General features: G+C 38.3%; 1 protein-coding gene across 1 annotated transcript in view; it reads left to right on the top strand.

Moving 5' to 3' along the window:
* The first annotated feature begins 1,060 nt into the window (after positions 1 to 1,060).
* The window catches only part of HIBCH (3-hydroxyisobutyryl-CoA hydrolase), a 47,494-nt gene continuing 34,929 nt past the window's right edge, over positions 1,061 to 13,625 (top strand). The window contains exons 1-6 of the mRNA XM_086750473.1: positions 1,061 to 1,110; positions 2,067 to 2,109; positions 2,860 to 3,000; positions 4,431 to 4,515; positions 5,425 to 5,505; positions 7,575 to 7,627. Of these exons, the coding sequence (XP_086606599.1) occupies positions 1,079 to 1,110; positions 2,067 to 2,109; positions 2,860 to 3,000; positions 4,431 to 4,515; positions 5,425 to 5,505; positions 7,575 to 7,627 (435 nt within the window). The 5' untranslated portion in view covers positions 1,061 to 1,078. The remainder of the gene's footprint in view (positions 1,111 to 2,066; positions 2,110 to 2,859; positions 3,001 to 4,430; positions 4,516 to 5,424; positions 5,506 to 7,574; positions 7,628 to 13,625) is intronic.

Raw genomic sequence — 13,625 nt, forward strand, 5'->3', positions numbered from 1 at the left:
GCCAGTGCTAAGAACTTGCTACATTGAGAGGAGATGAAGCTACATTTCTACCTAATGCCCTGTATTGTCATGTACTCCATGGTTCATTACACTTTTTGGTGTCAGTCTCATGCTGGTACGTGTCAGCCTAAAAAATGCATGGAATACTGTGACTTAGTTACTGAAATAAAAGTGAATTTAGTACTATGGACTCCTAATGTGATGGCAATAAATTCTCAAGTGCCTTAGACTTCTATTTTTTTTTTTTAAAGGCTATTTTCCCAGTTGCAATTTCTGAGTATTTACACTGAACACATGCCACATTTGAGCTCACAGTTCAGGTCCTAGCTACTGTCAGGGCAGTAACCTGGGGCAGTTAGGTGCTTAATACCTGTATTTACCTTCTAGGATAAGCAGGTTTTGGTGGGATGTTACATCAGAGCAGCTCCTTAACCCCAGCTCACTAATCTGTGTGTGCGAGGCCAGCACAGGTGTGGCTACAGGTGTAAGGGATTATGAGAAACAAGATTAGAAATTAAGAAACCAGCTTTGCTGCTGAAAACAATACGTGGTCAAGATGCAGTTTCAGTCCACAAAGTTTGGCTTGTAATTTGGAAATGCTGCTTTCTCCACCTTGGACGGCAACTAGTGTGGCTTATGTTATCGTTACATATGGCATCATTTGCTTCAAGGATGAAGGAACCGCCTCACCTCACGTCCTCACACCTCCTGGCCTCATCCGGGATGAGGGAGCAGCACCCCTTCGGCCCAGATCCTGTCAAGGTAAGGAAAACCCTTCACGCCACGACCCTGCAAAGGGCCTGCAGCCTTGCTTACAAACCCCTCGCCGGCGTCCAGCTGACCTTCTGCCTTTTGTTAGTCGCTACGTTGACTGGAAGAGGGGCTGTTTGAAGGGGGGAGGCCTGGGGGCGAGCAGGCCGCCGGGGCGCGACGGGCCGCTTTCCCGCACCGGGCCGGTTGAAGGGAAAATGGAGCCCGCGCATGCGCTCTACCCCCCCCCCCCCCCCCCCCCCCCCAAGCTCTCGGCTGACACCCCACCGTACCGGTTTACCCGATGACGGCGATCGACCGCGCCGTCATGGCGGCCCGGGTGCTGTGGCCGCTGCCCAGGTAACGGGAAAGCCTTTTCCCTGTACACCTCCCCCCGCTCCCCGTCCTCCGCCTCTGAGCCGCTTTAAATGGCGGCGGGGCGGCCGCGCCCGCAGCAGGGAGCGATGCGGCTGGAAGGGCCTCTAATGCCGGGGTCTGTAACCCCCTGGGACCGGTATAAAATATAATTTAGGCCGAGATTAGCCAGGCCTAGATTAGCTTTTCCACTTTAAAACGTACTTAAAAGCGATTTTAGGACACCGGGATGTTAGCATGTAACGTTAATTGGGTGTGTTTTGTGCTCTTAAGTAGCTGAAAGAGAAAAGTTGCTCATTAACGCTGTCACAAGCGAGCTGTTTGAAGTCCAGCAAATGCTGCTAACTGCCTTCCTCAACAGAGTACAGTAGCAATTAATAAACCGCAGCCTCGTGGCTTAAATTGAGTCACAATTCACAAAATGTCGCAGCATGGGTATCTCCTCTGAGCCCTGTCCAAGCTGTTACACAAACCCTATGTAAATATACATACACACAAGGACATGAGAGCAGGTTTGGACATGATGGAAGCTTTGGAAATGCACAGGTTTTTTATGAGATAATTAAAAAAAAAATGCCAGTATTTAAATGTCCAGAAAAAGGCAGTAAATCCGTAAAAGACACGCACTGCTAAGTATCAAACATATCCCTCCAAACTCTGTGTCTTATTATTTCCAGGTTCTTCTAACTTGAAGTTGAACACATAGAAAACATTAGTAGTTGGCATTGGTATCTGCTGTCTATTTACTAGTAAGGAAAAAAGTTTCCAACTGTTTTGATATAAAGATCGTACTCTAATTTTACTTGATTTTAAAAGGGAGAGTGTAAAACAATTGTGTTCAGAAATTTTTCTGACAAAGCTTTACTTAATTCAGCAGTCATATTTGGGGATTATGTAGCTGGCTTATGGTTTTAGCTATCTTCTTAATATTTCTTTTTCAGGCTGAAGCCATTTAACAGACTGCAAGTAATATTACAACATCTGGTAAGAACAGCATCTCGTTTGACTGACTTGGAAGCTTTTAGGACTCTTAACTCCCCTGAGACAGACAGTACATGTGACTTCTAATGTGTCTGCTCACAGTGGTTCTGAATGTCATCATTTATTGCTCAGGCATAACATTGCCCATGTCTTTGAGCACTTTGTTACAAATTTCTATTATACTGTAGTTTAAAGTTTAGTTATTTTGGCCTTATCTACTTTTACAGTTAGTTTCTATGTTAGTGTCTCTATATTCCTTAAATATCATTCAACTGTGAGTTTGAAACCAACCTGAAAATAGTTTAGTGATTTGTTCTCTACTGTTAAAAAGTTACTTACAAAGCAATGGGTATGTTTGGTTTTACAGTGTAAAACTGCCAGTAGGGACACATGGAACTGTCATTGTTGTAATTGTTGCAGGTATTTTCAGAATGTCAAGTCTTAAAGAACTATGGTTTTGTGTTTTCTTTAAAATGAACTCAAATGTCATTGTCAAAGAATGTGCGGCTCAAAAACTTGTCTGAAGGTTATTACTCTGAAAGACTCAAACAAAGTAGTTCCAAAAGAACTGTTTAGGAAATGTAAATAAATCTTGAAGTACAGTGAGAAAGCCTTCGCATACAATTCCAAAACCCATGTTTTATGTTTTTAGTGTGTTTTAAGAATATATTTTCATAATTACTCTTGTAAGTGTGTTACTCAAGGTATCTAACTGATGACACTTGCTTTGTTTATTTGTTTTTGCATGTACAGAAAATGTCTAAGCATACAGATTCAACAGCTGAAGTGTTGTTGGAAAAGAGAGGAGGTGCAGGAATAATAACTTTGAATAGACCCAAGGCTCTCAATGCACTAACTTTTTCTATGATCCAACAAATTTATCCACAAATAAAGGTTAGTAGCTCTGCTTCTACCCATCCACTATACTTACATTATCCAAACCCCATTTTAAAATTCAGTGTGACTCTTCTTAGTGTATCAATTTAAAAAGAGTGAAAGTCTGCGTGAGTGCATTTGCCAATCAGCCCAGATTTATAGCATGGGAAGAAACAGACAGTTTTGAGCACGTTTGACGTGTCTTCTCCTCTTTCTAAGAAACAAGCTGTCAGACAAAGTTAAGTTCAGCATCTGGATAGATAAGAGAGACCCATATTGCAGCCAGGACTGAATTACAACCAAACAATTCTCAGAGTTTATATGTTCCTTTTGGCAACTGGTCAGTTGGCATGCACGAATTCCAAGCTATACAGTGGTGTTGCCACTTGATTGGGTGCATGTTTTGCAGAGAGGCTGTGTGGCTGAAATAAAAGGTACAAGTCATTAGGAAGCAAAGTGTCAGTTCTTAAAGAAGGTGGCATTTCAGTGTCATTCCTTAAAGAACTTTATGGATTTGCAAGCATTGTTTCTACAAGCTAGTGAAGTAATGTGAAATTTTAAGCATGCAAATAGTCTTTTTTTAACGTTTATCATAGGCACAAAGTCAAACTTATTAGATGCCAGTCTTTCTTGGATAGTTGCCTGCCTTTTGGTATTTTGGTAGGCAGTTGTGTTGCAAATTTATGCATTCTCTGAAGAACAGTTAATGAAAAAAAAAAAATTTGCAGTGCTGAGTACCAGGCTTTATTTGAAGCACAACCTTTAAAGGTAGCGTAATTTTAAGTGCAGTTGCTGGTATACAGAAATGACTTGTCTCTCTTTTGTCTGGGTACTCTTACTTAAATAAGGAATACATAAGCGTAGTTTAAGGTGAAAAACAAAGCCTGCAAAAGGCAACATTTTCTCAATGTGGTTGCACCACTGCTGGAGTCTTGTACTAGTGTCTCCAGTCTTTGTACCTAGCAAAACATCTGTGCACAAATTGATTTGATGTAGTCCTTGACTAGCATTGGTTGCAGTCATTTTGACAAAATCCATCAATAATTTAAATGCTGTTTTTCTTGCCATGCATCTTAGCTTTACACTTTTATGATTTTATGTTGTTATATCTTCCCTATTGCCAGCTTTCTGCCCCAGCATTGTGTTCCCATTGAGGTTTGTTTCAGGCCCCGTTCTAGGGAGTGCTACCTTCAGAGACTGGGAGCTCTGTGCAGGCATTTTTCTGAAGTACGTGAGGCAGCTTTGCTGATCTCTGGTGTTAAGATTGAATAGGACACAGGACTGGCAGGAAGGCATTTAACTCTGAAACTTCAGTTTAAGACAAACTATTTTAAGTATGATTTTATTTGCTTTTTTGAAAAAGTAAAATAAGAACTTTATACAGGATACAGAGAAAGCACTTTTTGCACAGACTTTAGTCTTATATGGAAACATTTACTTCTTTTTAGACTTGGGAGCAAGATCCTGAAACTTTTCTAATAATTATAAAGGGAACTGGAGGAAAAGCTTTTTGTGCTGGGGGTGACATCAGAGGTAAGGACGGTAGTCACTTAAACATTTGACATACCCTTGGCAGTTATTACTTTGTGCTAATTTCCTTTATTTACAGTGACTCAGGTAAATGGAGGTTTGCTACACAACAGTTGAGAGATCAGTTGTTTTGACTTCTTCTAACACCTTGATGTGCAGATGCTGTGTGAGTTTTTTGTCAGGAGACAGCTTCTGAAACATTATATAAAAGAGTAAAAATTGATTTTTTTGTGAATAACTCGTAATAGCAGCTAGTTATTCCTGGGAAGAAAGCATTCTTGTCTCTACCACTTTCTTCCCAGATTTTCATTACTGGCAACTTCCTTACAAGAAATTGGAAAGGTCCTAATAGGTAGCTCTGTTACTACTGGGTAATTTGTGTCTGATGTTGGAGATGGCTAGATACAGAGCTGACAATGATGATCAGTGTATCTGTGATTATTTTGTAACTATAAATTGTAGGAAGTCTCCAAACTGTGAAAATTAGCAGTTGTTTTAAATTTTAGGTAAACAGGGAGCACAGACTATTGTTAAATTATGCCCTAATTGGCTTCTTATTTTTAGTATTCAGAGTCTTCAGTACAGTCAGTTTTAAGTGGCTGTTCATATATCAATATGAAATATCACAAACAAGACTACTAGACATTAGGAGGGGTTCCATAGTGTAGAAAATGGACTGCACTCTCTCAAGAAGTGTGTGACAAAGTATCCAGCATAATAGAATTTACTCAAATTTGAAATTTTGTATTCCTATTTAAGTTTGAGCAAGTTTTCTTAAATAAAATGAAGCAGAATTAAGATGCTGTTTGATTGCTGAAGGAAAAGAACTGTTATCACGTGATATTAAATTTTTTACCTGTTATTGTATTTTCTATTGAACTTGTTATCTTTGGAATTTTTATTTGTCTTAAGTCATTGCAGATGCAGGAAAAGTTGGAGATAAACTGACAAAAGATTTCTTCAGAGAAGAATATATCCTGAACAATGCGATTGGTATGTTTTAATAGCAAGTTCTGAAGTCATACGGTTTTCGTAATAGTGGCTTTGAATGTAAATTCACTTTCTTTCTTTGCTAATATATAAAAGACTGCAATAACATAATAGAAGTAGTAATTTTTTTTTTTTAACCAGGTTCAATACCAGTAGTGTAACGTATTTAATTTTTATACCTTGCATGCAGAATTTGTTTCTTTAGTTTAAGCTGTTACAATAGCTACCTTATCCTATCCCATTGTTCTGGGTAGTTAGATTTGTGCTATGGGTTAATTACATTGATGCAGTTCTGCACTAAGTATCATTGAGCTACCTCAAAGGGGACCCGAGATAAAAATAGATGCACATAAAATCATTAATATTTAGTCAGAAAGCAGAAAATCAACTTATGTTAAAGCTTTGCATTTAAATAAGCTGCATAAATGAATACTCAGGCTAGGAGTTAACTGCCTTAGTTCATTGCAAAGAACCTGGGAGTATGTGGTCTTAAAGTAAATAACAGCAGAGACACCGAGTAAAATTTACTAGGGTAAAGGGTATTAACAAGGGATATTAATTCTTTAGGGTGAAAGTCAAGAGTTGAATGTTTTGGTGAGAAGAAACTTCTTCAAACATACTTTGATTGAACACAGTTTGAGTTTTTAGACAAAGTATCCAATGTTAGTCACTACAAGAGGAGAGGTAAACCTGTTGTGTATCAACCTAGGTTGACAGAAGAGCATAGTTATTAGAGTAAGAGTAATTTCTGAAAAGTTGTTTTTACTTTGTTTGACAGGGTTTCCAGTTTTAGTATGTTTGCCATGTACCTTTCTTGCCTTCATCAAGAAAAATAACTTAAGGTTTCATGTACTTGAAAAAAATAGTATTACTGCGACAGTTGAACTAGATGATCGTTGTAGGTCCCTTCCAACCAACAATTCTAGTATATTCAAATATTGCAAGGGTATACACTTTAAATGTTTGAGTTTTCTTTAATTATTACAGTGTTCTATGTCTATAATGCATCTAATTACAAAACCTGGATTTTTCATATCTTCAGTATGATTGTATTAATTTAAGCCTGAGATTTCTGCCAAAAAGATCTATTTATTTCTTATATCTTAAATTTTACAACTTAAAAATACACAGAGGGGCTGCTTTCACAGCATTTGCTATTGATTGGAAAAGCATGCTCCTAGAGAAATTCAGTGCAAAGGCTAGCATCTAAAGCTCATGCATTAGCTTATATGTTAATGTAAGAACAAAGTTAAAAATGCAATTCTGTTGTATTTTCTGACTACTACTTTGAAGGGTTGAACCACCTTTTAAAATAGTTCTTTTTTTAAACAAGGATCTATAGTTGCTGCAGAAAAGCTAGCAACATGGTTGCAGCAGATGCCTCTGGCAGCAATCTGACTGAACTTTTATGTCTGACATGAAAACACTGAGTGTGAGGCAGCTGTTTCACAGTGAACTTCTGAATCTTTCCATGAATGGTAATTGAAAGTATCATGCCTCCTGAAGGCCCCAACAGATAAAATTGACAGGTAAAACTGCGGTGCTCTAGGACATTATGATCTCGACCTACTTGAGCCACATTCAGCATTGCAAAATGCAACGGAGTTGGCAAGACAGAACAAGTTTGCATTGCAGTAGTTTATAGTCACATTTTGGCTGAAACCTATCAATGCATCTTTTTAGTAAAGTACTGGAGCGCTGGTACACACTCTGTGCTATTAATCCACGTTGTGTTAATCCAAAGGGAAACTGTTACATTCTAACATCCTACAAAGCTGTTTATAATAGCCAGATGTGGCTAAATTGTCAGGTACACGCAAAGCAAACAACCTGACATTTGATGGTTGTTTAATGTTCTTTTACAACACTCAGAATGCAGTAAGTCAGTAACTAGCCTTTCTTTTCATTGCTTAAGAATTACATGAAATACCTCCATTATAAGTTAATATTTTACCATTTCTTTTCTGTTGCTCTTGCTAAAGACAGACATGGAGAAATGTGTCATCTATACCGTTAGTTACAGGTCTGGTTTTTTTGAATAACATGTACAATTTTTTTAATGTTTCTTACAGGCACTTGCAAGAAGCCATATGTGGCACTTATTGATGGCATTACAATGGGAGGGGTAGGTTCAATACCTTGGTGTGATACCTCATGTAATTTGTTTTAAAGTAATGTAATATTCTGTACTTGAGTTGAGTGAAGTGCACACATGGCATTTCAGGCATTTCAACTCAAAAACATCATAATCTTACTTGTCATGGTAGATTACTAATCTTCTTAGTGCTTCTGCTGTTCTTTGATAGCTAGTGCAACTGCTTTCTCTGAGGGTCTGGCAATTGTGTTAAGAAAAAAGAGCAGAATCCTGTCACTGTAGGAAACACCCCTCACAAAGGTTTTCAGAATACTGAAGTGTGAGTTTGTAGATCGTACAAGAGTTGAAAAGAATTTTCAACTCAAATTGTATTAAAAAATAGAACGATATAAAAATACAATTAAAGGACAACTCTCTGAAAAATTGCAGAAATAGAATTCTAAGCTATAGTTTAACAGACATTCATGAGTTCTGTTTTTTTTTTTTTTCCAACAAATAATCTAGAAAATCATTTACTTTCTCACCTCTGCAGTACTCCTAAAACGTAAGCTATAAGATCCCGATTCTCTCCTGCTCCCCTAAGGCTGCACCTTATTACTAAAGCAACATGGAGAAGACTCCAGCACATTGCTAGTTATACTCAGTGCTAATAATTGTTTCAGCGTTTGTTGGCTCTCAGCACCACGGGTAGGTGGTTAAAAGGGCAATACCATGCTTTTCTACATACTAAAACACTATTCTCTTCAGTTTGACATCTGTTGGATATATTTGCATCATATCAGGGAGTAGAATGCAATAATCTTTAGTTATTTTGCGCAATGAGTTTGACAGTGAAGTCGGTCTGCCATATTGTTATTTAGATGTATATTGTTTTCTTGCACGTCAGTGTAATATGGGTGTACAGTCTATTTAAATTAAGTCAAAGACAGGATGCAAGAAGTTGGACACTTCATGATCCATCACCTGTCATGACTCTTTTCCATCTTCCCTTGCACATTTCATCTGTTTTGGTTGTGGTTGTTTTCAGCTTGTGATCAAAACATGTGATAGCTCTCTTCCCTATTGCTTCTCTGCTATCAGGCCCCAAAGATCTCTGCTAGATTACCATCTCCTCCCGCCCCAGTCTAATAGATATAAATTGTTTCCAGCATAAAGAGGACTAAGTTTGTGGCTCTTCTTGCAGAACAAGGTTTTTGTTGAACATAGGAGACCTGAAGGTTTGTGGATAACAGACAGGGAGTCCATTTATTTTAGGGAGTTTTGAATAATAGCATGGATAGCTACGCCCAGCAGCTGATGTCTTTTTAGAGATCTTACAGATTGCTCATAATAATTCTGGCCTAAGCAGGCATAGAATTTTGTTCTTTGAAAGGAAAGTATGTTTTTGGACTGAGAAGAGCATAATGAAGTCACATGATCCTGCATTACTAAGATTCTTTATTAGTTCCTTTTCTTCTAAAGAGCTTTTAAAAGACAGCAGTTACCGAAACTTTAGTTGGATACGCAAATTTTAGTATAGGATACCCAAATTTCAGCAGGACCCTAACAGAGTTTAACAGCCATTAGAATTTGAATGACAACTTGCTTGCTTGTACTCAGATGATACTAGTAGCAGTTATCTTTAGCTGGGGGTAGAGGACTAGATTTTGATAGAGCAAGTATGCAACCTAACTTAGGGGAACAAGCAGGTAGGTCTCAAGCTTCAGACTACTTTTAAACTTTTTTTTTTTAACCTTGAGTGCTGTTTAATTTGCACTTGTTAATACAGCTGCAGTTTACTCTTGAGATAATGTCCTTCCTACAGGAGCGCGTGTTTTCATCAACACTTTTTTTTTTTTTTCCTCTCTCTCATTGGCAGTACATGGAAATATCCACTGCTGATTTAACACAGGAAGTCAGCAGTACTTTTACTCAACATTGATTAATTTTTGTGTATGAGTTTTGTGTTAGTTTTGAGTTGTCTTCTATGCTCTTCCATTCAGCCACCTCCCCTGTCTGTAAGATTTGTTTTGATTCCTCCAAATAGACCAGTGCTTACATAGGAAAAGTGCCTTAGCTGTCATCTTTCCCCCACCCTCTTCTCTCACCATTTGCAGCACTGAGAGCCCTATCACAACTGACCTTAACCAAAGTTAAGGCTTGTAGCAGCTGTTTTTTATTTCTAATTTCTATTTAGTTTCTATCGAACAAATAGGTTCACTGCAGTGGGATTTTATAGTGTAAAACCACTACAAGAGCCCTTGAACTTGTCATGGTCATATAGTTATCTTTTTCCGCTTGCTGTATGGACGTACTCTGTGCTACTGTAATTATTCACTAGACCTGCATTCATACAAAGGAATTATTCTATTAATGGTATAATTAGATGCTTTGTTTTAAATCACTCAGATGCTAGGACCTATGTTTTTCACACTATCAGGCCGTATTTAATCTATATCATATGCTCAAGATCTGGCTATCTTAGTCCCTACCAATGGGAGCTAGAAACATTTGTCACTTAAAAACTACAGTAAATACCTTTACAAAAAATTTACATTCAAGCCCTTGGGTTTAGAAGCAAGTGGTTTTATCTTGGGCTTAAAAATGAAGGGATCCCTCTTAAACACTGCAATTTCACTATAGAATGAAAATGCAAGCAACTCAATCTCAACCTTGCTCAAAAAAGCAGCACTAGTCACGTGGAATGCTCTGTTATTCTAATTTAAAATAAATTAAAAATCGCACAGTGTATTAGAAACTCAGTTATTATGCGCTTAGGTAGTAAAAGTTGCTCCTGATGCACAAGTACCAGATTTGTGATGGTAAAACTTGGGTTTGTATCAAAAAAATGAAATGGTTCCACTTCAGCATTGTTGGCTGAAGGCTGGTAGATGCCTTTATTCAGAGCTTAATTAGCCAACAGATGGGGCTGTGGAGCTTGTTTTCTGCACCACCTTCTGTATACTCTTGTAGTCTATCCAAAACTGACACTCAATACAAATGTATCTTTTCATCTTTTTGTACTTATTCAGAGCAGTGGGTTCAAGTGACAATTATGTCTGATGAAGCAAAAATGACTGCATTTTATTAAAAAATAGTGGAACAAGTTACAAATACCACATTCACTGCTAGAGGGTGTATACTGCTGAAGGCCACACTGGGCACATACTCTCGTGTTGGTAGAAAGTGCTATATAATTTATTTTAGTTGACTTCTGTCCATAGATTTTTATTTCCTTGAAATTAAATACCTGAACTGTAGACAAGAAATGCAGAGTATTTAAATGTACTATTATTTTTTTTAAATATTATTGTCTGTAAATGAGGTCCTAAACTAGGACTTCTTGGTTCTAGAAAAATCCCAATCTTTTCCTGAGTTCTTTGGAGATGCATAGAAGTATGTTTTATAAGCTCTGTCTAAAGCTATGGCTTTAAATAGGGCTTTGGCACAAAATGTGTTACAGTGCCAGATATTCTCCCTGACAGACTAAAAGGATTAATAAAAACGTATTTTAAACATGTTTCAGAGCCAAATAAAGTACACTAGACAGATTTAAGTAGTGAATTTCAGATTATTTGACTTAGAATTCAAGGTGAATCATAGAATAGAATCATAGAATGGTTAGGGTTGGAAGGGACCTTCAAAGGTCATCTAGTCCAACCCCCCTGCAAGGAGCAGGGACATCCCTGACTAGATCAGGTTGCTCAGAGCCTCATCCAACCTGGCCTTGAATGTTTCCAGAGATGGGGCCTCCACCACCTTTCTGGGCAACCTGTTCCAGTGTTCTATAACTCGCATCGTAAAAAATTTTTTCCTAATTTCTAATCTAAATCTACCCCCCTCTATTTTAAAACCATTACCTCTCGTCCTATTGCAACAGGCCCTACTAAACAGCCTCTCCCCATCTTTCTTGTAGGCCCCCTTGAGGTACTGGAAGACCGCTATCAGGTCTCCCCAGAGCCTCCTCTTCTCCAGGCTGAACAGCCCCAACTCTCTCAGCCTGGCCTCATAAGAGAGGTGCTCCAGCCCTCTGATCATCTTCGTGGCCCTCCTCTCCAACTGGTCCATGTCCTTCTTGTGTTGGGGGCTCCAGAACTGGACACAGTACTCCAGGTGGGGTCTCACCAGGGCAGAGTAGAGGGATAGAACAGATAACAGCATATTGGACAGCAAAAAAGAAAAGGAATACAGGGCATAGACTTTGGAAATTAATGATGTAGTCCACTACGCTAACTTTGTGTAAAGCGTACTTAGAACTTTAGTGGCATATTGCCAAAGCAGAAGTATATCCTTTTCAGGATCCAAAGGCCATTGCTTTTAGTTTAGGGAGGAATCTGCAATAGCACGTACAAAGTACTGTCTTGCTTAGTATCACATCCTAGAGCATGCATAATTTAGAAGCTTCCTGAGCTAGGCTTTTTTTTCCAGAACCACTGTGCTTTATTTCAGAACCATCCCTTGGATTCTAGGGCCCAGTCTGTCAGAGCAATAGCAGTATGCAGTACTGACTGCTTCATTCTCTCCTCAGTAGAGAGGGACCTCGGGTATACGTCCCGGGAGTATAAGAAGACAACCTGTTAATTGGGTCTTTAGGTTCTTGAGTGGTTTTCCGTTAGTTTTATCAACACGCCTAACAGTACAGCTTTTTAGGCAAAAGATTTTACTTAAACTGAGAGTCTATGTCTAAGTTACTTATGTAGAGTATCTTTAAGGTGAGTATTAGAGAGCAGAATTTTTTAAAGTACCGTTTGAGTCTCTGTTAGTCACTCACGTAGTAATGTCAAAGATGTTAAGATTTAGACTTACAGAAGCATAGAACCAAGAGGAGCCTCAGGATTATTCTTTTGCACTTGAAGTAGGGTTAATATGGCTAGATGATTGCTTAGCAGATTTTCACCTAATGCATTCAGAACTCTCCAACATCAGGAATTCTGTTTTTTTTTTCTAGATATCTCACCTGAGTGCTTAATTATTCTTTCAAGTTAAGATTCCCTAGTTACTAATTTAAGTCTTTAGTATGTGTAATCAATATATTCCTATCTTAGAGAGCTGTGGCTAAGACCATTTTGAGATACTTGCATTCCTTGCTCCCAGCCATCTCTCTTTAATGGGGATAAGGATAGTTATTCAGGCTTTACTATAGATTAAGTCTCTCGGTCTTCTTACAGTCCTCTGGAATCTCTCCAGTTTGCCTACTTTATAGTTCATTACCAGAGATAAGACAATATTTCAGCTGGAGGACTCATCAGCACCAAGTAGAGCAGAATAATTATCCCCCCTATATTTCACAGCTATTCTGTCACAAATAGCTCATGTAAATAGCAGCCTCTCAAAGCATCAGGTGCTAGGAGGCCACCACTTCTAGTTATTTTTAAAGCTATTACTCTTACCTCTTTTCTCCTTGCATAACATAAACTTTCATTGTGGTACATGTCTGTATCACTTACCTTTTATCAATTTTTAAAATCTTCTTCCTTGAACAGAACTTGTTTGTCAAAGAGTTTGAAGTGTTTGTCTTGTGAAGCTACCCTTCTCCTCAAAGACTACAAAAAATATTACTCATTTCCTCCTTGAAGAGACCTGAGTGCCCTATGAGCTGGCATTGCCTTTATAGCTCCCCCACAGCACTCTGATTAGGCTTCCCATGTGTATCAAATCTAGGCTGAGTGGGTATGCGTCAGCCCCTTGGTGCCTGCTGTAGCCTGATACCTTAAGTACTTCTTTTTACCACAGCATTGCATTATTATTTGTATTAAGTTCATGGTTGCTATAAACGCCTGAAAAATGTATAGACATTTATTCCATAGAAAACATACTTGTAATCTGTGCACTTTTTCTTGAGTGTAGTTCTTTTCATTTCATTAGTTTCTATCCGATCTCCAAAGTGAGATGGTTTTGAATTCTGATCTTGACCTTCAAAGCATTTGCCTTCCCAAAAAGTAATCTGTAAATTATAGAAATTCTTGTTATTTCATCATCCAAGCAGATAATGAAAATACCAAATAAAACGTCATTAATGATTGGCTTCTGTATGACTTTGGCTAGGGTG

This window comes from Chlamydotis macqueenii, chromosome 6 (assembly GCF_036417535.1).
Source record: "Chlamydotis macqueenii isolate bChlMac1 chromosome 6, bChlMac1.mat, whole genome shotgun sequence".
NCBI classification, from domain to species: Eukaryota; Metazoa; Chordata; class Aves; order Otidiformes; family Otididae; genus Chlamydotis; species Chlamydotis macqueenii.